At 42.5% G+C, this 25,423-nt stretch overlaps 1 protein-coding gene across 1 annotated transcript in view; it reads right to left on the bottom strand.

Moving 5' to 3' along the window:
• The window catches only part of GRID2 (glutamate ionotropic receptor delta type subunit 2), a 1,378,694-nt gene that overhangs the window by 188,650 nt on the left and 1,164,621 nt on the right, over positions 1–25,423 (bottom strand). Inside the window, exon 13 of the mRNA XM_025199482.1 lies at positions 8,086–8,281. Coding sequence (XP_025055267.1) covers positions 8,086–8,281 — 196 coding nt within the window. The remainder of the gene's footprint in view (positions 1–8,085; positions 8,282–25,423) is intronic.

The raw sequence follows: 25,423 nt of genomic DNA on the forward strand, positions 1-25,423 counted from the left end.
AGCAATGGGGGGGGCTGGGGGAGTGGGTGGGGCTGGCTTCAGCACTGGGGCAAGGGCCAGCTATAGAGATGCTCTGGCTGGTTACCAGGGCATCTCTTTGGAGGACCAAGCCTCCAGTTGTCTTGGGGCATGGTCCAAGACCATGCCCTGCCCAGCTTTTTTACCCCACATTTTTTTTAACCTGTGGATATCCAGAGGTCTAATTTTGCCCCCATGCTGAAAATCTGCAGCACAAGGAACATTTTTTCATTCCCACACATACCTCTTACAGAATTTCAAAGGGCTTTGAGATGCTGCAAGATGCATATGCACGCTCGTGTGGACACACCTATAAAGGCCAAAGCATAATCTAATACAAAATTAATTTTAACTTTTGAAAGTAGCACTCTGTTATTTCATACTGAGTAGCTTGCAGTGCATTATTTGTCTTGCACTGATGTATGCTGGAAAAACCAGTGCAATATTTACTGTTTCTTGACACTTAAGTGAAAACTACATGATGCCATCCTACCTACCACATTTTAAATAAAGAAGTACATGCCGATAAAATCTGCAGACTACTGTGCTCCTCTTGCACATATATGCACATTTGGTTTGGATGGGTCTTTCAGTAAAAGAGTCTTGCTAGTTTGAGGCATGGTTTTGTTTCAATATGAATGGGAGTACAATTCTACCAATGGTGGATCTATGGGCTGTAGGCATAGCAGCTTTAATATTGTTATATAGGTTCTAAATATAATTTAGTTGACAGTACTCTTCAAAATTGTGTGCGAGTGAGAGTGAATGAATATGGGAAAGAAATACTAATAGAGGGAGAGGTAGGTCCTTATAAGTCCATGGCACCAGCTCCTAAAGTGCACTTCAGACAAAAGTTTGGAAAGGGAGGCAGAAAAGCAATAGAAGAAGGATCTTAAAAAGTAGCTGATGCGTTGGCATGTAGTTAAGCAGCTAAAAAATGGCTTTTGGAACAATCTTTATGGTATTATACATTAGAGATATAATATGCCAGGTAGCCAGATTGTGTGAAGTAACAAAGCAAGGAATTGTAAAGTAGGCCTCATGAAATAATGACCGTCAGTAGTGTGGAACTTTAATCTTTGAGCTATTTCTGATGCAAAAGAACTAAAGGGATAAAGAATGGGTCAGGGAGAGAAACAGCAAGCATTTTATCATCCATTACCATTGGATTATCTGGTCCCTGGGAGGAAACAGATGGGGTCCCTCTCATTGTGCATCTCATTCCTTGAGGAGTTCTCTCTGCCACCCTTTCTTTAAGTGGGAAAGCTAGAGGCAACCCTCTCTAGAAAAGAACTATAGATTTTGGGTAATGACAGATCTTTGTTATCTATTTTACCATACCACTTCGGAGATCTAGTCATGGACCAGAATCACACTTTGCGAGGCATTGTACAAACATAAAACAAAATAGGTTATAAACTCTTTGGAGCAGAGACTAGGTATAAAATGAGGTAACTGCTGGATATAGACAGCTAGGGCAGTCTGCAAAACAGTTAAATAATATTAATCATTATAATAGGCAGTGGTTTCAGCAAGCCAAAGTCCTAAGTGTTGTCAACTTTTTTGTGCACATCACAGCAAAGGAGGGTTTTAAGGAGTACTCTGAAGCAGGTTAAGGACAGAGATTTGTGGTTATTTACAGAGAACCCAGGTCCATGAGGGGCAGCATGGGAGAAAGCATGAAGGGGCTTGTTTGAAAACTTAGTAAGTGAGCAATGAAGACTGGCACAAGTGATTGAGTAGGAAGGAGCTAATATCTCAATATGAATGAGAAATGACAGGGAAAGTCAGGATAGTCCATGAAGGGCCTTGAAAATAAAAACAAGTCATTTATTTTTTATGCTATGGAGAAGAGTAACGTAGTAGTTAAGGGCTGAAAATAGAGCAGTGACATGGTCAAAGCAATGGAGTAGAACAGTGATTTCTGTCGGAACATTTTGAATAGCTATCAATGGTGAAAGACTGCATTTGTAAAAGGCAAAGAAAAAGATGAGCATGATGTTAGGATAATGCTTTGTTGACAGACTATATGAGTATGTTAAGGAAATTATGTGGAAGGATTACTCAATATTTAGTAATAAATTGGATGTAAGCATATGTACAGAGGACGAGACACAAGATGATGCCTAAGTCCTAGGTTGTGCAACAGAGAGAATGGCAATATAGTCCACAATGACTGAGAAAAAATGATGGGGGAGTGGCTTGGTGGGAATGACAGAGTTTCATTTAGTCCACATTAAACTCAAGCTTATATTTGGGTTTCTGCAAGGGACAGGCCAAAAATTCATTTTGGATGGGAGAAGACAGAGCTAAAGCAGAGAGTGAGACCTGGAAGTTGTCAGCATAGAATTTTGTGTGTGTGTGTGTGTGTGTGTGTGTGTGTGTGTGTGTGTGTATATGTGTGTGAGTTTCCTTTTTGTTTTGATTTTGGTTTTATGTTCTGCAACTTTTATCTTGAATTTCCAGTTTGAGTGAAGCAAAACATTCAAAGCAAAGCTCAACCCAAACCATGAGCTTTTACAATATTTTCACCTCAACCTTTAAGTTGACTAAGATTTACTGAAAATTCCTAGCTGGTCCAAAATTTGCAATTTCTTGAACATAGATATTGTTTGATTTGCACAGCACATCTTCATTGTTTGTTCACAGTAACATAGTATAGCCATGACATATTGACATCTGAACTAGTCCACATGTTATGAGATGCACTACCTCCCTATTATGAAATGTATGAATACATTGTGTATGCAGTGCTTGTTGGCCAGGAGTTTAGGATTCTATATCACTGCACTGATACAAGATTATTTAAACAAATTCTTAACTCTAAGCTTTTAATGTACAAAGATGATACTGAGGATTACAGAAAACACCTTTGCTTCCAGCAAGGTAGTCTTAAAGCTCAGGGAAACTGAATATAATTTGTAATAAGACTATTAGGATATGTTTTGCCAAAAAACATCCCCCCCGCCAACTCCCACTAACTGACACATTGACAAGCTACAAGACATTAAAAACGTTACTGAATGAAGTGTCAGTGGATTAGGCATTCCTCCTGTCAGCATTATCAGTGTTTTACTGGTAAATCTGGCTCAGGTGTTATGTTGATAGTTGCTTAGCAGAAAAAGGAAGCTATATGAAGAGACACAGCCAGACCACCTACTATTATTCAAACAAGTGTAGAGCAGGTGTGTTTTATACCCTCAGGGCCCTGTCAGCTCCAAGTCATGGACTGGACAGGAGAAGGCAATTGCAAAGCAAGTAAACTTCATCTTCAGCTGCAAAGCCCAAACTATAAAAACCCAGAGGATGCTCCTGAACATAGTCAAATGGCTCACCTATCTATGTAGTGATACCAGATTATCTTCCTGTAAGAGGAACGCTGGTATCTGTACAAGGCTTGTTAATTAGTACTCTACTGTAAGAGGTATTTTGGAGCTCTTCTGTGAATTGGTAGAGAATTAGGGTATCTGTTGAATTAAAGTACAGCTGCAGCATTTTCATTCACCCTTCCATTCTTAGCAGCAATTTAATTTGTTTATTCCTACCATCTTCCTCACACCAACTTTAGCTGCTACATAACTAGACAGACTGCAGTGGCCAAAATGGTTAAAGGTCTTGTGAAAGCCTGTATTGCTACACTAGGACAAGAACACTGGGTATTTTGCTGACCCATCTCCAAACCCCCAAGCATCCAGTCTCCTGGGACTGCTAGCTTACAGGTGGAAATCAAAACATCTTAGTGCACAACACATTTCTTTAGTTTGCATTGATTAACTTTCTCTTGTATTGTCTTTTAATTTGCCAACTCCAACTGTAGTGAATACTGCAGCTGGTCACAGCAATGATCTATGAGCCCACATGTGTTCCTTGGTTTTTCAGTTTGATTACCACACCTGTCACTAGAGCTCAAACAGAGGATTAATTAGTAAGTCAGTTACCACATCCAGGAGGATTTCTGACTCCATCCACAGAAGTAGAATTTTTTCTGCCCATAGTACTGTTGAAAACATATTCACAATAACCAGAACCAATGCTGGGTGTTGCTAACATGGTTCTCTTACAGTTACCCTGACCATTGTTGATAGTATTTTTTTCCTGTGGGAATCAGCAGAACTAAGCCATGTTAGGTAGGTTATACCATGGTATAAGAGCTATAATACTGCTATAACCATATTCTCCGAAAAATATAATTCCATACACTGCAATTAGGCAAACTGAGCTAGCAGTTGTTGCTCACATGGTTTTTCCTGCAGTTTCAAAAGGAGTTTAAGGGAATATTTGTTCAATAAACTCAGGATGAAACTTTTTTTGATATTGCCTGCGTCTGTATGCAAGGAGGACTATTACTGTTCCAGACTTAAGAAGCAAAGACAAGTATCTCTTATTGCACACTCCATGAATATTATTTCACTTGACAGTAATTTACCAGTTTCCTACAGGCTAAATAGCATGTATACTGAGTTAAATATACAGAGGTATTAGACACATTATGATTCTGGCAATGCAGCTTGGGAAGGAATTTTCCACTTCATGCTGCTGAGAAAAATTCAGGTGCTTTAGGCTAGAATATCATGCACTGAGGAACAAGGAGGGCAGGGTAGGACATTAGGCACTATTATTCTTAAGGGGCGAAAGATCAGACAAGGGCACAAAGGAAGTGTTTCATTATAACAGTAATCGTTCCAGTGGTAGGAAAGCCTTGCAGGGGATTAAGTAGGGTAAAGTGCTTTTTAAGAAGATGTAAAGAGGTATGTAATGTGATATGTTTAAGCGCCTATATGATTTTTCTTGGAGCTGTCAATGAGTGTTTAAGCAAGCATGCCTTTGGTCCTGGTAAATCCTCTCAGAATAAATAACTGCCATGGAAATGTAGAGTCTTTGTCTGAATGAGATGCATATTTCATAACATATGCAAAAAAGGAAAATCAATTTGGAATATACTGAACGTTTAGGAATAATAAAGAAAAAAAGAGATAAAAGCACATGTTCTCAAGACTAGTCCAAGTGAATACAGAAATACAAATGCCTTCCTATTATTCAGATTTGAAAAAGCAGTTAGGCAAAAAACCCTCGTTGTTTCTATACTTTTGTTTCAGGATTTCAGTTGCTTGCTTGCTTACTTGCTTTCTTTGTTTCTCCCTTTCTTTCTAAAGAGTGGGAAACAATACACACGGATGTCAAGACCAAATCTAATATGCCAATTCTTCTTGGTCAGTCACATATATGGAAGTATTTGCAACTCTATTAATCTGTTTAGAGTGAATCTATCCAGATGTTCAATAACCAGACTGAATTCTGTTAAATGCTACGGAGGTGGAAAGAACGAGTGCATGTCCAACAACAAATGCACCTTAATCTGATTTGTGGGGGAAGAAATAGGGCCAGAAAGTATTAAGAGAAATTTTATGCATGAAACTCTCCAAGCTGCCCTGTCCTTTATGTTTCAGGTAAGCATGACAATGCAGACCTTGAAGATTTTGTGATCCAAGAAAGGCTAGAGAAATATCAATGCCGGCTGCATTGCATTCTCATTCACACAGATGCAATTCTCACTGAAGTCACTGATAAAACACCTGTGCAATCAGTGGAACTAAATGAGGTGAAAACCGTCACTGAATTTGGCTTCCTTCCCTAATACTTTATTCAAATTGCTGCTTCCTTCAGTATAAAAGAAAAATGCCAATAACATTGTATTTAACAGAGTGAAAACAAAACAAAACGCTTTGAAAAGGATTTTAAGATGTATTAAGAATGTTTTGACAAAGTGCTTTTAAACAGCATCTCTATTCCTGCCATCCACCTAGAAACCCTTTGTGATGGGTGACTTGTACTTTAATTCAGGATTGGGAGGGTGCAAATAGGGGACTATACACCCTTCCAGTAAGAATAGGAATACAAAGATAATAAGATTTTTTTTTGCAATACACAGACTGTATTCACTGCATACGTCCTCTTTCTACAACAGAGAAGTCTCTTCATGGACACAACACAGCCTAGTGGAGACTCTTATCAGTTGCAGTTTTTATTTTAATTTTTCTTGGTGCACGGGATTAGTATAACACCACATGTATAATCCAAGTAAGTGGGAAAGACTCAAGTAGCTCTTGAAAGATAGAGTTTATCAAGATAACTTTCCTCCTGGGCAAGCCAAATTCTGTCTACAAAAAACTCTCTCTTTAATGTCTACCCAAACAACAAAGGGGTCTCTCTCTCTCTCTCTCTCCTTCCTACGTGGTGGAAAGGAGGAAGAAGAAGAAGAAAGCATGTGTGCACATGTGCACACATATGTGGATGCATATATATTCACTGAGAATACCTCTGCAGTCATTTGATATTTGCAAATGAAAGGCTGGCTGGCCAGCTGATCTTCTGTTAAAGCTTGGTTCTTTGATCCCATCACCTGCAACTGCGTATTCCTGGAAAGTAAAGCTATGAGAAACTAAACAACCCAGACAATCCTGTTTCTGTCAGCTTAAAGACAGCAACTGCCATGTTTTCAGGAATTAGAAATCGATGACTGTAATCTGGAATTACCTGCCAGTGTGATACACTGGTTACTTTCCTCAGCTAAAGGGCATTAGTCAACCCACAGCTGTGTTTGATGTGCTCTGGTTTCTGATTCTCCTGAAACCCTTGGTATAACTTTGGCAGGCAAACCAGAGAGATGGATTTTTTTTTTTTAAACAGGAGCTTCCCAGGTTTATAAGTATTTTAAAAATGAATAATGAATGAAATGCATTTTCTTAAAAATGCCATTTTCCATGACCAATCAATCCTTGGCTGTCCCTTCCTTCAGCTCTATAGAAATATATCAGAAACATTTCATTTTATGACACCTTTTAGCAGGGATTCAAAAATGTTTTCCCCAGGCCCCCTCTTTATTCATGTTGATTAGTCTCTGGGAAATATGGAGAAATACAATTTTTGTTGCAATGATTGTGGGTGAAATGACTTTAAAAACTCCCAAACAATCTTTGTTATCCTGTAGTTCATTTATTATCAAGAGATCACCAATAGGAAATTGCATTATAGTTATAAAAAAAAAATCAGAATTTTGCCTGTATAAGATTCTCAAGTATCAAAATACTCAAGATTTGACAGATCCCCTAACAAATGAATTTCAGGAGAGAAAAGGCAACAACCCTGGAAAAGTTTTCTGGTTTTGATAAATCTAAAAAAGAAATTAGATAACTGAAGCTTAGAAAAGGTAACATGCAAAAATGAAGTTTTCTATTATAATTATATCTCCCCATTTTCAAATTTAATATCAAATCTATAGAACATGCTGTTTTTACAAGGCAAAAATGTGGAGTTAGTGTGACAGAAAGTCTATTCTTATTTACATAGCTACATTCCCTTTTGAGTCACCAGTGAAAAAATATTTACACTCTCATTCTGTGTCCTATCATGAAGTGATGGTTTAAGAAGAGTCAAGCAAATATCAGTCAAGAAAACTTCAGGGAGACACTCTATTAAAAATGTACCAGAGAGAAGAGTTTTACATCATTTTATTTTCCTTTCAGCAAATCAAGAGACCTCAGGGTTTTTCTTTAAACAAACAAACAAAAAAAACAAGCTAACCAGGCCTAGGTCACACTTCTCAGTCTGCCTTCCTCACAACATATATGATTCTGAATTGTAACTGAAGGACAACATTTTCAGAGGTAGATGTTTAAAAATAAATCCATGTCTTTTTTTCCAAACTATAGCAGGCTCTTAGTACTGCAGTATCTTCTGCTACTAGATTTCAGTGATCCTATTTTCATACTATATTCTGGCGAATTCATTTTTTTCATACATATAAATCCCTAATTCTTTTAACAGTAAATATTTTTGCATTTAAATTTTAAAATGTAGTAGAAGATTGCCCCTGAGGTACTTAACTGAGAGCTTGCAATCCTCATTCTGGTGCCATAAAAGGCCAATACAAACTACTAGACAAGATTAGATAAGATGATTATTCTATGTGCAAGTGCAACCTCAAATATTAAAAACAACAATTAAAAAATCCAGCTCTACTTGAAAGCATCAGTGAGAGCCAGGAAAACAGTGAACCATGTCCCATACCTTTTGAATGCCTGCGGTTGATTCCAGCACATTGTTCTCTGAGCCATTACTTCTGTTAATCATCCGCCACATTTGGGAATACATGCTGTCCCTCTCAAAAGGATTCATCCCTTTTACTCGAATGTGCTCATAGACTGCGGAGTCCAAGACAGTGCCATAAGGAATATCTGTCTGCCTGGAGAGATCCTGGAGAGACCTTAATTGTTGGTGAAGAAAAGAAACACAGGAGACATGATTCAACTTTTTCAAGAAGAACGGAAGCTGCAGGCAAGCACAGGACAACATACATGGAGACAGCTGTCAAGTCTTTTTCTTTGGTTTGTTTGTTTATTTTTAAAGGACACAGTGAAGCAGGGAGAACTGTTCCTGCTGTTTAAAGCACAAAGAGGAAAGCAAGGCAAAAGGGAGCAATAGGAACAAAATGAGAATGAAGGAAGAGAGGACACTGAAAAGAATCAGAGCGTACTCTCCAGCAATGAGTGCTTTCTTTTGGGGAGTGCAAAAGGGAGAAAACAGTTTTTAGCCTCTCCATAAAATGTAGTGAATCAGATAACAGACAGTATAATAACCTGGAGTAATATTACTTTATTTTATACATTACAGAGAAGTGGACTTGAAGTTTAAAAACAGGAGTAACTGAATATAGGCTTAAGTATCAGACCCAAACCTTATTCAGAACTGCCAGGATAAATGACAGAAAGTAGATATTTGTTTGTATTAAGATACAAATTGATTATATAGAGTCAGTTAACAGCAAGTTAGACATACCAGGCATCACCATTTCTAGCAAGCTGGGGAGTTCTCATCCATTTTTAAAATAATTCGCCATTTACTTGAGCTTCAACAAAATTTGTCTAATATATTCTTTAACCTTATTGGCTAGGGACAGAAGTTGCACATAAACTGGTTTAAGTGATCAGTAACTGGTTTAAATCTGTAACAGAACAGAAGCTCAGTGCACATAAACCCGTTTCAAAATGGCTGAAACTGGTTTAAGATAAATCTGGTTGAATATAGTATCAGAGTTAACTGATTTGGGTCAAACTAGTGTATGAAACTTCTGTCCCAGACCCCTTTCTGGTTCAAGTTAAATCAGAGTCCCCCAGCATCCCAGCATGCTTTGTATTGCTGGGCTGGGCTGTCTGCTCCAGAGAGCAGAGTTGCCCTTGCACCTCTGCTCTGTAGGTGGAGCAGTGAGGGCTGGCTGACAAAGGAGGGGGGGCAAGCCCTGCTGAGGATGCAGCCTGGTCTGCAGGTGGGGTGGGGACTGCCTTCTCCAGGCAAACTCTGGCTGGAGGGGGGTTAAACACTCCTTCCCCTGCTCAAACTCACTGCTGGTTGTGACTGTGGACTACAAATCCCAGAGGCACCTGGACGCAGGAAAAACAAGTGATAGGCAACCCTTTAGAATACTCTTGCTGAGATTTGGGGCTTCAAATCCCAGAGACCTCAGTGGTAGCAGGAGGAGGAAGCAAACACACTGCCCATCCTGGCTATGTGCCAGAGAGCTATGCTTTAGGGCCCCCTGGCTTCTGGCCTGAGCCACTGAAAGCAGGTGACTGCATTCCCTGAATCAAAGGTAAATGTCTGTTCACTTCTGTTTCAGTTTAATCTCTGCAGTTTAGACTAACCTGCAAAGACTGAATCAATTCAGCCTTGGGCTTCTTGACTATCTATACTTACCTATAACAAGAGTTAATGTTTAGATGAGTTTATACCAGTGATGTCCAACCTCCAGCCTGTGGAACAATGTCATCTGGTCAATGAGGCTGCCCATGGGTCCAGAAATTTGATGGTAGGGGAGCAGTGGCAACATCAATTGCCATGCTCCTGCTGCCAAATGTATAGATTCATGGGGAACTGAGCAGGCTGGATATTGTAGCTCTGCATGTGAACTGACACGACATGCCAACCCCACACAGGATCTGACCTGTGGACCAACCCTGCACCTCTCATCCAGCCCACAGGGACGGCAGGTTGGGCACCATTGATAAATACAAACAAAAGCACATATGCACGCATGTGTATGTACACACACACATACCCACACTATCATTTGCATTTTATAATTAATTAAATTAAGAAAGAGGTTTTTAAAGTCTTCAAAATATTTTTTGCCTGCTCTGCCTTGGCTTTAAAAACAATTTTGATATGATGCTTTAATGTCTTCGGATAAGACCTGTTTGACCCTTTCCTCATCTGTTTGTATTATTTAACCATACCTTATTTCTTTAATGACATTTATTAGCGTTTCAGAAGAACTGCTGTAATACATGTAGCATCTAGGACCCATTACAGCTTTGCTGGCACAATGTAACTGCACAAATCTAATAGATGACATTTAAGGACAAATAAAGGATTCCTGTGTTCAGTATCAAGCTAGACAATGGCAAACTGCAAAGGTCCATTTACTACCACTGAAAATGCAAACTAGAACCTATGAAACTGAATAGCCTCCAGGCTGCACATTTTAAACATGCAAATGAGGAGACTAGTTAAAAAAAGCCCTACAGGCAAAACTAAAAAAAAAAATCTTTAGGCATAGTAGGGTGCTTCTTAAGAAAACAATAATTGAGTCTCAAGACACATATACCACTGAACAAAGAAGGAATCAAGAAAGGAAGGAGAAAACTCCTATGTTCATAGAGCTAGGTGTTAGATGTTTAGCCCCCAAAGAACAGAGGACACCATGACTTGGCAGGGATAACTAGATTCCTTCCCAGAATGACATGTGCAGCTACATTACTTCAATCTGGGGAGAGGGGGTAGCACATGTGGAAAGGTTAACTTGTTTGATGGCGCTGCTGCTAAGCACAATAAATTTGACTTAAACAGAAATTTGGAAATATGAATCTAGGAACAACAACAAACAGGAACATAAATTACAGCAGACTATATAGGGGGAAGTTAGAAAGGGTAACATGGATTTTGAAGATCAAATAGCTAGAGGCTTAAAAACAGCACAAGTTTCTTCAAATATATTAGACACAGGAAGCCTGAGGTAGAAGGAGTATATTCCAGGAGTCAATTAAGATAGACAAGTTAAGCCATGGATGGATGATGAGATACTAACCTGATATTTCCCCTTTTCTGGTAAGAAAGATTAAATACACTCATAATTTGAGGTATTAGAAGAACTAGTGCTGGAGTTAATTCATTATTTAAAAAGCAGTAAGTCACCAGGTCCTGATGGTAAACAACCGTAAGTACTGAAGAAACTCAATTATGAAAGGGCTACAAGGTGATAAATGTTGCATTGATATATATTTTTTAAAACAGTAGAGGTTATCTGAAAAATTAGAGAAGACTAAGCCTTAAATTTGTACCTGGAAATTAGCTGAAATAATAACTGACAAAAGAGCACCAAAAAAAAAGCCTATAAGATGTCGATACAATAGGATCTAACCTGTGAAGTTTCATCAAAAGAAAATCATGACTTATCTACTATAATTTGTCAAAAGTATTCATAAAGTATTGAGTTTTAATAGGCCTTTGATAAAGTCCCCTATAAAAGGGTTCTAAAGAAACCAAGTGGTCTTGAACTGAAAGGCCAAATATCATCATAGATCAAAAAAAGGGTATGAGGTAACCGCTTATCTAAAAGTGCTAATACAGACTCATTTATTGTAACTGTAAAAAGGTAATCTCAGGGAAACATCAAAGTTTTTTACTTAGTCAAGGACTGTTTAATATAATGATTTGAAAAAGAAATGAACAGCTAGGTAGCCATATTCTCAGGTAACATATAGGTACATAGAATACTGAAGTCCAGAGAGATCTGAAAGGAAATTTAGAGAGATCTAGACAAGCAGGGCAAATGGGTAACATAATGACCAATGAAGTTAAGTGTTGATTATTTTAAAATATTGTATTTTGGAGTTAAATTGTTCACGTGTTCTTACAACATCTATATTTTTAAATGAACTGGCAATCCCAGGGGATAGCTGAGAAGCCCTCTGCTTCAAGTGCAGCTGGGGTCAAAAGTACAAATACTTTCATGTTAGGAACAGAACGGTGAATAATTTATATAATGCTATAATTCAGGCAATATAGGCCAATGGTGTAGCTTCTTGCAGTAATCATCACAATTCAAGTGCTACTGCATTATCACTAAGGATTCAGAGAAGGGCAATGCAAATGTAGAGGGCAAGGGCAGGCAATTATTTTGGGCAGAGGGCTGTTTACCAAGTTTTGGCAAGCTGTCAAGGGCCACATGGGGAGCTCTGCCCCTTGACAGGTGCCCCGCCCCCTGGTTGCCATCTTGGGATGGGAAGTTCCCTCCCCTAACCCCTGACCTTTGCCATCAGAAGCCCCTCCCCTTGTCCCCAGAAATACTATTTCATTGAGGAGTTTTGCCATAAAATACCAAATTACATAAATATATATAAAGCAAGTATCTACAACATTCACTAATTTGATTAAAAAAAAAAATTTTTGTCCTGATTTACATGCGTTTGTGTAGTGTACATAGAGGTGATCACACAATAACTTAAAATTAAGTCTTACTCTTGTAATCTGTGGAGGTGTGGGGGGCATGTATTGAGGAATGGGTATAGGTTTGTGGGGGGGCTGTGGGTGTGTGGGTATGTGGAGGAGCATGTGGGTGTGTGGGATTTGTGGGGCTGGGTAGGTGTGGGTGTGGGGAGAAGGAGTATGTGGGTGGGTATGGAGTTTGTAGGGGGTTTGTGTGTGGGAAGCATGGCTGGGATATGAGGGGGTGTAGGTGTGAGGATCTGTGTGTATGGCAGTGCAAAGGGGTGTGGGTACATGTGTATGATGGGGTGCTTGTGGGACTCACCCTATGAACACACACACACACACACACACACACACACACACATTCACTGTGCTTCCCCCACTACATACACATACACCTTCACTGCCACCCCCCGCTACACATACCTCCCTCTTGCTTCTGGCCCTGGGGTTCCAGTGGGTTCATGCACGAATGGTCCAGCAATGCAGCTGGGGGCCACGTAGTGCTGAAGCAGCCATGTGCAGGGAAAGCAGCTGCAGGTAGAGGCTTCTGGGGGCCTGGCAGGGCGCGGGGGGGGGGGGGGAACTGGGGGTGAGGCGTGTCCAGGCTGGCTTTTCTCTTGACTCTTGCCAGCTTCCCTTGGGTCCTACTGCCCCTGTCTCTGTCAACTCTGACTGGCAGCTAGGAGCAGATAAATATTAATTTTTGCCTGCCCCTGGTGTAGGAGTAAAGAAAAACTCTTACAAGAAGAAGACTGGGTCTGTTTAGTTTAAAAGAAAAATGGATGAGGGAAAACATGTTAAAAATTATATGAAAATACTGAATAGTTTTGGGAAGACAGATGAAGTATCTTTTTTATTCGGCCTTGCGGTACAAGGACAAAAAACCCTTCCATGAAACTAAAAGAGTAGATCATTCAAAAACAACAAAAGGAAAAACTTCTTCACATATTGTGTAATTAGACTAGAAAATTCCTTGCCACAAAATGTTTTTGAGTCAAAAGTCTAGCAAAACTGAAACTGTGACTGAATATTTAAATGGATAACAAAAACTGATATAAATAATATATATTATTATTTACTGAAACTGAAAACTGAAACTATGATTGAATATTAAATGGATAACAAAAACAGATCTAAATAATATCACAGTGAGAGTGGTCCTTGCTAAACAGGTTCAGAATAGGCTAAGGCCCCTGCACAGGCAACCTTCACTGCTGGGACCTCAGTGCTAACCCATCATGCACTTCTGGAGAGATACAAACAATGCTGCACCTCACTGAGGAGTGTCTCCTCTGCAAACTAAGAGGTAGATTAATAACTTTGAACTCAATTAATGAGGAGGCTATTGCTTGGCTTTGTGGATTTGCATTCACTAAATAATAAAATAAAATAATACTAAAAATTTGGGAAGCCATATTAAATGTCATGCTTCATGGTTTAACCTCACCTTGCCAAGTAAGGAATTAGAAGAAGATCTAATATGAGGGAATATATTACTCTGTCTGTTTGATACAACGTCTCTTCCATCTTGCTTGGGAGCATCCACTCTTAATGACTATTAAAGACAAGTTATTGGACTAGATGAAACTTGGGGCTGATCCACTATAAGAATTCCTATGTTATGAAACTTATTTGCATTAATAGTCCAAAGGTTCTTTCCCTAAAAGAAGTTTTTACCCTAGCGAGCTTGGTGAGAATTTCCCTTCCCTCCCATGCTCTTTAGACCATGGTACATTTCAGTGATGTTTTTGTTAAAAGTACAATAGACGAAAAGCACTGTATAAACATAAGATGCTACATTTCTCAAATTCAGTGTTGTGGCAAATCAGCTCCTGTATCTTCTGGCAGCACTCAGAAATGCAATAAACATTGTCACAGGTCATATATCATAATATCCTGTTATTGTTGTGTTACTTGCCATACGTGCTACTGGGAAAAATCCTTACTAAGGCCCTCTGTTTTAAATGACAACATCTAGCAAAACTGTAATCAGTGCCTTACAGGACACCATGCAGCCATCTAATTTCTAATAGAACAACCAACACAGCAAGTTTCTAACATGTTCTGCTAACTGCTGGCATACATGATATGTGCAAATGCTGCTGTGGAACAGAATAGTCAGAAACAGAAAGAAGAAAAAGTTTCCCTGTATCTCTAATAAAAGCAGTTCTATTATTTACAGAAAAGTAAACAAAATCCATTTACAAAATTTTGGTGTACAAACAGTATTAAGAGTGATCTGCATATAAGTAGAGGAGGTAGCAATTTCACACCATTATGGCAGACAGGTGGGGCCAAATTAGCAGTGAGGAATCGTTACGGTGAAAAATGCACTGATTTCTTATGTAAGGAACAGAGAACTTGAAGTTATCAGCTAAATTAGTTTACTTTATCAGCAAATTAACTCTAATCCATTTGCAACCAAACCAGGGTGTTGACTGAAGCCCTCAGCTTCCTACAGTTGGGTGCTGCACCTTAAAAATAATGCATGTGGGCTTTTGGTCTCTACAGCTGAACTTCCCATATTTACACAGCAACAATACTTACTCCATACAGAAAGGGTAGGGATGAAGTGATAAAGTATGAGCTGAAGTTCAAAATTTTGTTGCTAACAGTAAATCAAGCTCTGGTTCACCTGCCCCTGTTCTGATGGTTAAATAAAAGTTGTCCAGCTTGCTGATTTCCACATAGAGATATCACATATGATCATAGTATCTGGAAATGGAAAAGACCTATTAGATAACTGAATCCATCCCTTCACTAGGACATGTCAGGAGAGATCATAGTATATGCAATCTGCGTTAGAAATTTGTTTTACAACGCGCATCTGTAAGGATTTGCAGAATTTTGGAGGAAGAATATCAGTCAAAGCACAACCAAACCAAACCAAACCAAACCAAACCAAACCAATGCCACTCCGCCCCACTTCCACCCCCTCCCCACCCAGCACCAGCCTCCCTGCACAAAACAAAGTCAACTGATTCTTTAACAGAGAAGTAAAACTCTTAGGCTACGGACACATAAAACAGTATAATTGATCTGAAACTAGTTCAAATCTGTAACACAACAGAAGCTTAGTGCACTTAAACTGCTTTCAAAATGGCTGAAAACAATTTAAGATAAACCTGGATGGATATAGTATCAGACTTAACAGATTCAGGTTAAATCAGTTTATTGAATTTCTGCCCCAGATGCCCTCCAGGTTCAGGTTAACTCATAGTCCTCCAGCATCCCAGGACACTTTGAACCTCCCCAAAAACTCCCCCTTCACAGGGTGGGTGGGCTAGCCTTGGCCCAAGCTGTCTGCTCCAGCCAGGGAGGCATGCTTTAGCACCCCACCAGTTCCTGGCCTAAGCCACTGAGGCATGTGGCTGCATTTCCAGAATCAAAACTGAATGTCTGCTCACTTGTTTATCTGCTCAATCTACACAGTTTAGACTAATCTGTAAAGACTGAATTGATTCAGCCTTGGGCTTTGTGGCTCTCTGTACTTAGCTTTACTCTTCTGAAGCCTCCAGAGCTCTAGAGTGTGAAGGGAAGAAAGGGGGACAGGAGGAAAGTTCTGAGGAATGTGAACAAGAAGTACTTACCTCAGGTGCTGAGAGAAGTCAGTCTGGAGTAGAGAGCATGCAGCCATGTTTTTGGAGCATGTGCTCCCTCTCGATTGATGGAGGGAGTGTGAGAACAGATATTTCTGGCCCCAGAGAGGGACAGCCAGGGAAGAACCACAAATGGTGGAGGAGAGAGAAGCCAGAGGTCTTCACAGCCATCAGCACCTCATGGATGATGGCAGAGAAGTGGGCAGACCCACAGACCAAGGTGGTTGGAGGACCACCACCAAAACTAGGGGCTTGACACATGGGGGAACTGACCGGGACAGCTGGGCAGTGGAGAGAGAAGCCAGAGGTGGTGGAGCAAAAGAGAGTGAGGAAGCAGCCATCACACGGGGCTGGGAGTTTTAAAGTGGCCCTGCCCCTTTGATGTCAATTTTTTTTTCTTTATTCTTTCCTCTTCTTTCTTTGTTGTTGTTGGTGGTGGAACAGGGTTCCTCATCCATTGTACTGAGGAGGTGGCAGGAGTAAAAGCTCCTTTCCTAGGGAAGGCATGTTGACTCTGACCCAGAGGTCTTAGGGCAGGGTAATAATCCCAGTAAAATTTATTCAAGTTAATTATTCTATGTATCTTGAATGGACTGATATAAATTGATTTACCCATGCACTCTTGCACAATAGTAATAAGCGCTCTTTCCTGCCCAGAGCAGGGGGTTGGATTCAATGTTCTAATAGGTCCCTTCCAACCCTAGAAATCTATTAAATCTATTTTGCTTACATTTATTCTTGTCTTCCATCTTTATACGCCTCTCTTTTTAGACAGAGGAAGTCCATGAGTTCTCTATTGAGTCAAGGTGGTTGTTGAGCCCTTTTATTACCTTCCCCACCCCTAGGCCCCACCAGAGCAGGCAGATCATACCACACATAAACACCCCTCTTTCCCCCCATGCTCAATGGCATCTACCATCCTCTTCCCTCTCCTATTCCTTTTCTAATCTTGTTTACCTATGTCAAAACACACCAATAAGATGCAAAGCATTGGTAATAAATCAGTTATCACCTGCTGAATAATCTGTATCTATGGATATAATAAATACTCCCAGGAAGTTCAGAAAATCTGAAAGGCTAGTGTCATTACTTATAAAGGGAATTAGAGTTCCATCATATGCAGTTGGGACCCTGAGTCTCTTTACTCTTTGGGCATCCCTCGCAGAACAGACATTCCCCCAGATCCTGGTGAGCACCCCTGATAAACTTATAGGTGGCCACCAGATCACCCCTGAGCCTGTGCTTTTCCAAGCTGAAGAGTCCCATAGCTCTCAGCCTCTCATAATAAGGTCTGTTTTCCTGACCTCTGATCATGCGTGTGGCTCTCCTCTGGACTCTCTCAAGCTTCTCCACATCCTTTTTGAACTGTGGAGCCCAAAACTGGATGCAGGACTCCAGCTGCGGCCTCACCAAGGCCGAATACAATGGGAGAATGACGTCCTGGGATTTGCTTGAGAAGCATCTATGGATGCAAGCCAGAGTTTTGGTCGCTTTACTAGCCACAGCATCACATTGAAGGCTCATGTTCATCTTGTGGTCAATCATGACTCCCAAGTCCTTTTCGTCCGTAGTGCTAGCCAGTGTAGCACTGCCGAGCCCATAAGCATGCTGCAGGTTTTTCTTCCCAAGGTATTTAGATACTAAACTACTATTGATTTCAGTAAAGGCTAGGCACCTAAGTAGGAACTATGCACTTGATATCTGTTTACACTGGTTGTGTTATTAGAACTAACCACTGCACCTGCATATCTTTAAGAAAGGAGTAAGTCACTAAATAAAAGGACAAATAATGGATCTGCCTGCTTTTTTATGACTAACTCAGGTGAAAGTTTAGTTATGCTATATTTCTCTTTTCTTGGGATTCTAAGGACTAATTCAGATGCAGGCTCAGAAGACAGACAATAGCAAGGGAAGTGATTTGATGTGTGGCAGTGACAACTTTTACAGAAATACTGTAATATTTCTGGCCAGATAGTTTAAATGTCTGGATGGACCAGGTAAAAGGAAAAGGGGTGAAAAGCATCCTGTCTTTTAGGAAAGGGAAATACTTAATGTAATGGCAGTAAATGAACCACAGTGCAACTCCCTCAGAGCAAACCTATAACCACTTATACCCTACTGTTTGAAAGCCTTCAGACATGGCCTAGTGTGACAGAGCACTTTTTGGGTGCCTGTTACCTTAAGGGATGGGAGCAGGCAGCTCGCAGGTGCTTAATGAGGGTGGCCATTTTAAAGTCCAGCTCTCAGAGCTGGACCAGCAGTTTGCTGTTAGCTGCTGAGGGAGTAACAATGCCAGAATATGCTGCTGTTCATGGAACTTCTTGGAGGTAAAAGTAGGAACTATGGGAATGGCAGGAGGCTCCTGGTCCTGGGCATGACCTGAAACTGCACCCTGCTGGGAAAGGGGGGCCTAGTCAGGCTGTTTGTGGTGGAACAGCCCCCCCAAAATGCCAGGCAGGTCACCTTCCCAGTGAAAGGTGGGTAGGGGTGCTAAACCCAGCCCCATCCATCTGGTGGGTTATTGAGAGAGTAAGGTAGGCCAGGCATGCTTACAGAAGCACCTGAGCCCTATAGAAGTGTTGGACCCTGGAGTGGTGGGCCAGGCATGCTGGGCAGAGGCACCTGAGCCAATAGGGGTGGATGACCCTGGAGTCCCAGTGGAAGGGGCAGGGGGTTGGCCCAAGTGGGGTGGGGGGGAAGACTGATGAGTTGCTCAGTGAGGGGCTAGGAGCAAAGTTAGCCCATAGTTTGGCTAACTGACCAGCCACTGTGCAGATGAGCGTCATGGGAGAGACCCAACAGGCTGTGCCAGAGCTGGCCAAGGAGTATAAAGATGAGCCTGATGGCCTACATGGTAGCTCTAGGGAGCAGAGGTGTGTGTGTGTGTGTGTGTGTGTGTGTGTGTGTGTGTGTGTGTGTGTGTGTGTGTGTGTGTGTGTGTGTGTGTGTCTGTCTCTCTCTCTCTCTCTCTCTCGGACAAAGACAGACAGAACAGTATCCGCTTAGGGTTTCTATCTCTCTCTCTCTCTCTCGCGCGCCCAGGAATGGGTGGAATGGCAGAGGCCCCATGAGAGCGGGTGGAGTGTGTGAGGCCCCAAACATGATGGTATGCAAGAGGCCAAATTATGTTCTGACTCTGGCCCAGCTTCAAGCTGGAGCGGTAACAAACTGGATGATATCTGCATATTTTCAGTGCGGGGAACATTTTTTTCCCTCCAAATTTGCTCTAATTTTCCTCTAATTTTTCTCTAAATGTGATTCGTGGAATTCTAGGTATCAAAAAAAAAAAAAAAATTCCTCCCAAAAAACAAACCACCCCAGAAAAAAGTGGGGCAGGGCATGGTTCCCCATTATTCCCTGATGCAAGACCTCCAGAGATACTTTCGCATCTGGCACACTTCTCCCCAACACCCACAGTCCCTTCATAATCCACCCATAAACCCAAGCCACCCCCACAAACCCCTCACCCACACATACAAAGCCACATACCCCAAATCCCCACACAAGCCCTGTACCACCTCTCAAACCTCACCCCCCACATCCCTTCCACCCCCTAAACCCCACATCTTCCCCACAAATATCACACCCCATGTGCCCAGCTGGCCACATGGGATGGGTTGGGACTTGCTGGTGGAAGCTGCAGCTGCAGGAGCAACTGCCACACTGCAGCCATGCCCTGTGCCCACACCATTGCTGGGAGATGCAGCCCCAGCCTGGGGGGTGCTCCTGGTCCTAGGAGCCACTTCGGGGGCATGATGGGCTAGAGTGAGGGGTGGAGGTGGCAGCAGGAGTGTGTCAGAGAGACACGGGGGTTGAGGGTGGGGGTGTGCTCTGGGTAGGAGAGGTTGCCAGAGCCAGGCTAATAGTATCTCTTCCCCCCTAGAGCAGCCTGTGCAGGGGGAGGCCAGCCTGGAAGAAAAGGGCCTAGCTTAGGCCCTGATCCCCAGTCAAGGGCTTCCCAGGATGGGTCAGGGAGCAGGACAGCAAAGACTGGCACTGCTGAGAGCCATAAAGCAGCAGGTGGGACAGCTGCAGCTGGACCATGTCCTGCATCTGGCAGGGAGCTAGTGGGGGCAGGCAGGAGCTGTGGGTCAGGAGTGAGAGGACTGCAGGGGGCGGCGTGGGTTGAGTGAGAGGCAAGGGCAGAGGCAGGGCACTGGCATATCAGTGCTGCTCAGTGCCGCACATCCTAGTGAGCAAAGTGGGTAGGGGCAGCTCTGATTTTTCTATGACAAAAAACCCAAAAGAAAATGCCAAAGTGTATAGATATTTAGAATTTATTTTATTATGATGATAGGGCACTGGTAGGCTTCCAAATTGCTTTAAGCTTGTAAATAAATATATCAGTAAAACATTGCCCAACTGATCTCTCTCTATGTAGTGGTGTTTCATTTTAATAGCGGATGAACACTATTTTGTGTATTTTTGAAAGAACTTGGGTTTCTTATCAAAGAATTTGCAATTTTAAAGAGGGAGCAATAGGATTTCTGCTAGTGGGACAAGTGGCAAGACCCAGGCAAAGGAGCCTGTCCAGGGTTGGCACTGGGACCCCAGCTAGAGGGCAGGCAAGGTAGCTGACCTCTTGGCCATTTGGGGCCAGGAGATCATACTTTGACAGTTCAAAGTGGGCCAACTCAAGGAGCACATCTTCTAGGCAATGGCTGCCCAGATGGCAGAATGGGGGCACCCCATCTTGGTCTGGCAGACATGCAGCCATGGGGCCACAGGTCCAAGGGGGAAGATGCCATTGCAGGTGGCAGCAGGTCACAGCCAGGCAGCAGCCCCCACTACCAGACTGTTACAGTGAGTAGAGGGTGCAGGGGCCACAAGGGATAGTGTCTCCAGATACCAACTGTCTGGGCCTCAGAAGCTCCTGAGGGCAAGTAGCTCTGAGCTGCTTGCCAGGACAGATTTTTATATTGCTGGGCCAGCACAGGGCAGACTTTTATACTGCTGGGGCCAGCACAGGTGGTTGCCCCAGCCTCTAGCTCCCCCTGGCTGCAGATCTGGGAGGAGCTGGGCAGGGTCATTTTGCCCCAAGTGGCACAAGTTGCCCCATACCAAAGTGCATGTCCAGGCAAAAATCTTCATTACAAATTTGTGCCGCTTCTATCTGAGCTGCTGCAGGTGCATGTGCCTGCATGTGTAGATGTGCCCTGAAAGGTCAAGCTAGCTAGAAAGCTAGACCTCAAAAATGTATACTAACTTTACAGGTGGTTTCTATCCAGCTTTAATTTGCACACATAGCAGAGTCTGCCCCTGTAGCTGGGACCTGCATCAGCTGACTGCCATCGGTGGGGTGAAAAGCCCAGCAGTTGGGGGGCATGGCCACAGCTGTGAGTCCCATTGGTGATGGGATTACAGCTGTGGAAGTTTTTCACATGCTGGTGCAGGGGGAGCCTAGGATACCAATCCTGGACTCCCTCTGTATTGGCAACAAGATGTAATAATATCTGATCCTGGATCCAATGATCATGCCTCTTGCCATGCATGTGTGGCACAATAGGAGGCACAATTGTGTGGATAGCACATCAGATCCTGTCAGGGCTTTATCTGAAAGTCTAGAGGGGCCCTCAGACTGGCCACATGTGCAAAGTAATTATCACACAATTAACTGGTTAATTGCAGAATAAATTTAGATCAGTCCCACATGCAAAGGTATTATCACATGACAAAAATGATTATCCAGCTATAAAAATAGCCAACTAGCTATGAAGTTGGTGCTTGAAAATGTGTAACAACTCTATAGCTAGTTTCTATCCAGCTTTAATTTGTATATGTAGCAGGGCCATCTATCTGTCATTGTCTTATTGTTGTTATTATTGTTCTTATATCATAGAAGACCTAATGTAAGTGAGGGCATTTACAGGGCAAAAAAGCATGTTCTCTTTTCCTATAATCTAAAGTCTATATCTTGCAAGCAGTTCCATAAACACCGACCTCTGCTTCTGCTTTAACCCTCCTGGAGTCAAATAGTGAGATTATCGCAGGAAGGGTTTACATTTTGGACAGTATATCACAAGAAGGAGTATCAGATGGTAAGGATGGAGAAAGGGAGAACAAAGGTTATGATTAAGAAAGATTAAATTGTTTACACACATGGTTTACTGGAAAAGACCTGGCTGAGCTCTCCAGTGAGTTGTATGCATGCCTGTAACTACCAAAACCCTTTTGTAAGGGTAGCAGAAGCGTATAAAGGAAATGGAAACCTCAGTTCAGTATGGCTAAGGACAAAAGTTGCACATAAACCAGTTTAAGTGATCAGAAACTGGTTTAAACCTGTAACAGAACAGAAACTCAGTGCACATAAACCAGTTTCAAAATGGCTGAAACTCATTTAAGATAAGCCTGGTTGATCAGACTTAATTGATTTGAGTCAAACCAGTTCATGAAACTTCTGTCGCAGACCCCTTCCAGTCCAAGTTAAATCAGAATCCCACAGCATCCCAGCATGCTTTGCAGCCCTGTGCTGTGCTGTGCTGTGCTATCTGCTCTAGAGAGCAGAGGTGGCCCCACCCCAATGCATCCTAGGTGGAACAGTGAGGGTTACCTCACTGGCTGGCTCACTGCTTCTCCCCCTCCCCACCACCAAACTCTGGCTGGGGTCTGAGGCCAGGGAGGGGGGGTTAAATTCCCCTTCCTCTGAGTATGGATCTGCCCTTCCCTGCTCTGCTGAACTTACTGCTGGCTACAACTGTAGACTAGAAGTCCCAGAGGTACCTGGAAGCAGTAAGAGGAAGTGATGAGCAACTCTGCAGAGTCTTGCTCCTGTGATTGTGGACTGTAAATCTCAGAGACCTCGGAGGCAGCAGGAAGAGGAAGTGAACATACAGCTGAGCTGTTTCCCCACCCCTCCCTCCTCAGCCTGGCAGCCCCCCACCACCCAAGCAGAGCATGGGCTCAGGCTTGGGTATGTCCCTTCCACTGCAGCAGGGATGGTGGGGGGGAAAGCCTTGAGGGCTTCTCTCTTCCCTTCCCTTTGGTAGTGGCTGGCAGGCATGCTCTAGGCCCTCCCGGCTTCTGGTTTGCTCCACTAAAGGCATGTGGCCGCATTTCTTGAATCAAAAGTGAATGTCTGTTCATTTGCTTATCAGTTCAATCTCTGCAGTTTAGACTACCCTGCAAAAACGGAATCAATTCAGCCTTGGGCTTTTTGACTATCTGTACTTAGCCTAGGGGAACTATAGTTTCCTCCTTTTTTCCCAGTCCCTAATAAATATTTTCATGTCTTCTCTTTACAAATACAAGGAACAAGATTTTTTTTAAATGAGAACTTTAAAGTGAGGCTTCAAATAACTTATTTAAGAATATAAATTAGTGGTTTGATTTTCATCAGACTTTTCTGGTCTTTCACAGCTTAAAATCATAGAAAGTTAGGGTTGGAAGGGACCTCAGGAGGTCATCTAGTCCAACCCCCTGCTCAGAATGGGACCAGCCCCAACTATATCATCCCAGCTTTGTCTAGCCAGGTTTTGAAAACCCCCCAAAATGGAGCTTCTACCACCTCTCTGAGTACACCTGTTCTAGTGTCTTACTACCTTCCATGTATGAAAATTCTTCCTAATATCTAACCTAAACTTCCTTTGCTGTAACTTGAGACCATTGCTGACCGGTCTGTAGTTCCCTGGATCATCCTTCTTTCTTTTCTTAAAGATAGGCACTACGTTTGCTCTTTTCCAGGCATCCGGGACCTCTTCTGATTGCTATAAGTTTTCAAAAATGATGGCCAATGGCTCTGCAATCACTTCAGCCAACTCCCTCAGATGGGTGCATCCCATCTAGCCCCGTGGACTTGTACATGTCCAGGTTTTCTAAGTAGAACATAACCTGTTCTTTCACTACTGAAGGCTGCTCACCTCCTCCCCAAACTATGCTGCCCGGTGCAGTATTCTGGGAGCTGACCTTGCCCATGCAGACTGAGGCAAAAAATACATTGAACACTTCAGTCTCTTCTGCATCCTCTGTCACAAGATTGCCTCCCCTATTCAGTAAGGGACCCATACTTTCCCTGATTCTCCTCTTGCTACCGACATACTTGTAGACATAGGCAATGTATAGGGAGGTCACAGGGGGGCATGTGTCCCCCCTGAGATTGGTCCTCACTGACTGGAGAATGGGGAGCGCCAGCCCATGCGCCTCCCCCCCGAGAAGCCCTAGTGGCATTTCTGGTTTTGCCACTGGTACTTCTGGGGTCGACAATCGGCTGCTAGGACCTGTCCCCAATCAACTATTGCCTGCTGGTGCCCCCCTGGAATCATGTTTGTAGAAACCCTTAGAGCTTAGTTCATCTCTATCCATAACCTCTAAAAGATAAGCCAGCTTCTGTCAACAGTGCTAGTTCTCATTGCTCAGTTCTTCCAGTTTCCCCTCCATTACCTGTTCTCCCATACTGTTCCCTATGCCTGGGAGAAGACCTTTGCTCATACCTGTAAAATTACTCAGCTGTTCTTAAAATCCCACAATCAAACTCACATGTGAGGCCATGCCTACAAGCACTTGAAAATGGGTAGGCAGCTTGGACTTGCTCATTATACAAATCATGATTGCTTCTCTCTTATCTTATCCTCCCATTATGTAATCGATTGTAAACTCTTTGGGCAGTGCACAGCCCATGGGGGCCCTGACACCTGCCTGAGGCCTCTAGTTAATACTCATCATAAAAATAACAATTAATGAAATATAAATAAAAGACCAAGAAATCCTGACCTCATGAGAGTTCCAGTTTATTTTTTCAGTACAAAAGGATAAAACCTCAAAACAAAGCATCCAAACTTTTGAACATTTGAATTACATTCCAACTTCATGCCTTCTGAGATTTGCCTATCACTGAGCACATCTACATGAGATGCTTTACTTTGCAGTAGACTAATCTACTGCACAGAAAGGCATTACCATGTAACCATGCACAGCGGCTACTGAGCAGTTAATTAAGCTAATGTGCAGTTTTCTACTACCTATAAATGCAGGTAGCAGATTAACTGTGTATTAGCTACTCTGCAACAGAGCACATGTAGATGCTGACCAGGAGCAATTTGCTCCCAGTTGGCTTAACAGGGGGCCCACTGCTGCCTGGCTAAGGTCCAATGTGTGGGGGAGGTGTGCGTGCTGTGGGCGCAGCTGTGTTCTCCACCTCCCCTCCTGATTGGAATCATCCTGATCCCCACATGGCCGGGACAGCTGTTTTGTCAGATGGGACTTCTGCATCCCAACTGCATGGGGATTGGGTCAGAACCCAATCCCCCTGTGGCTGGGAGAGGCAG

The sequence above is a fragment of the Alligator sinensis genome, unplaced genomic scaffold (genome assembly GCF_000455745.1).
Source record: "Alligator sinensis unplaced genomic scaffold, ASM45574v1 scaffold194_1, whole genome shotgun sequence".
Taxonomy (NCBI): Eukaryota; Metazoa; Chordata; order Crocodylia; family Alligatoridae; genus Alligator; species Alligator sinensis.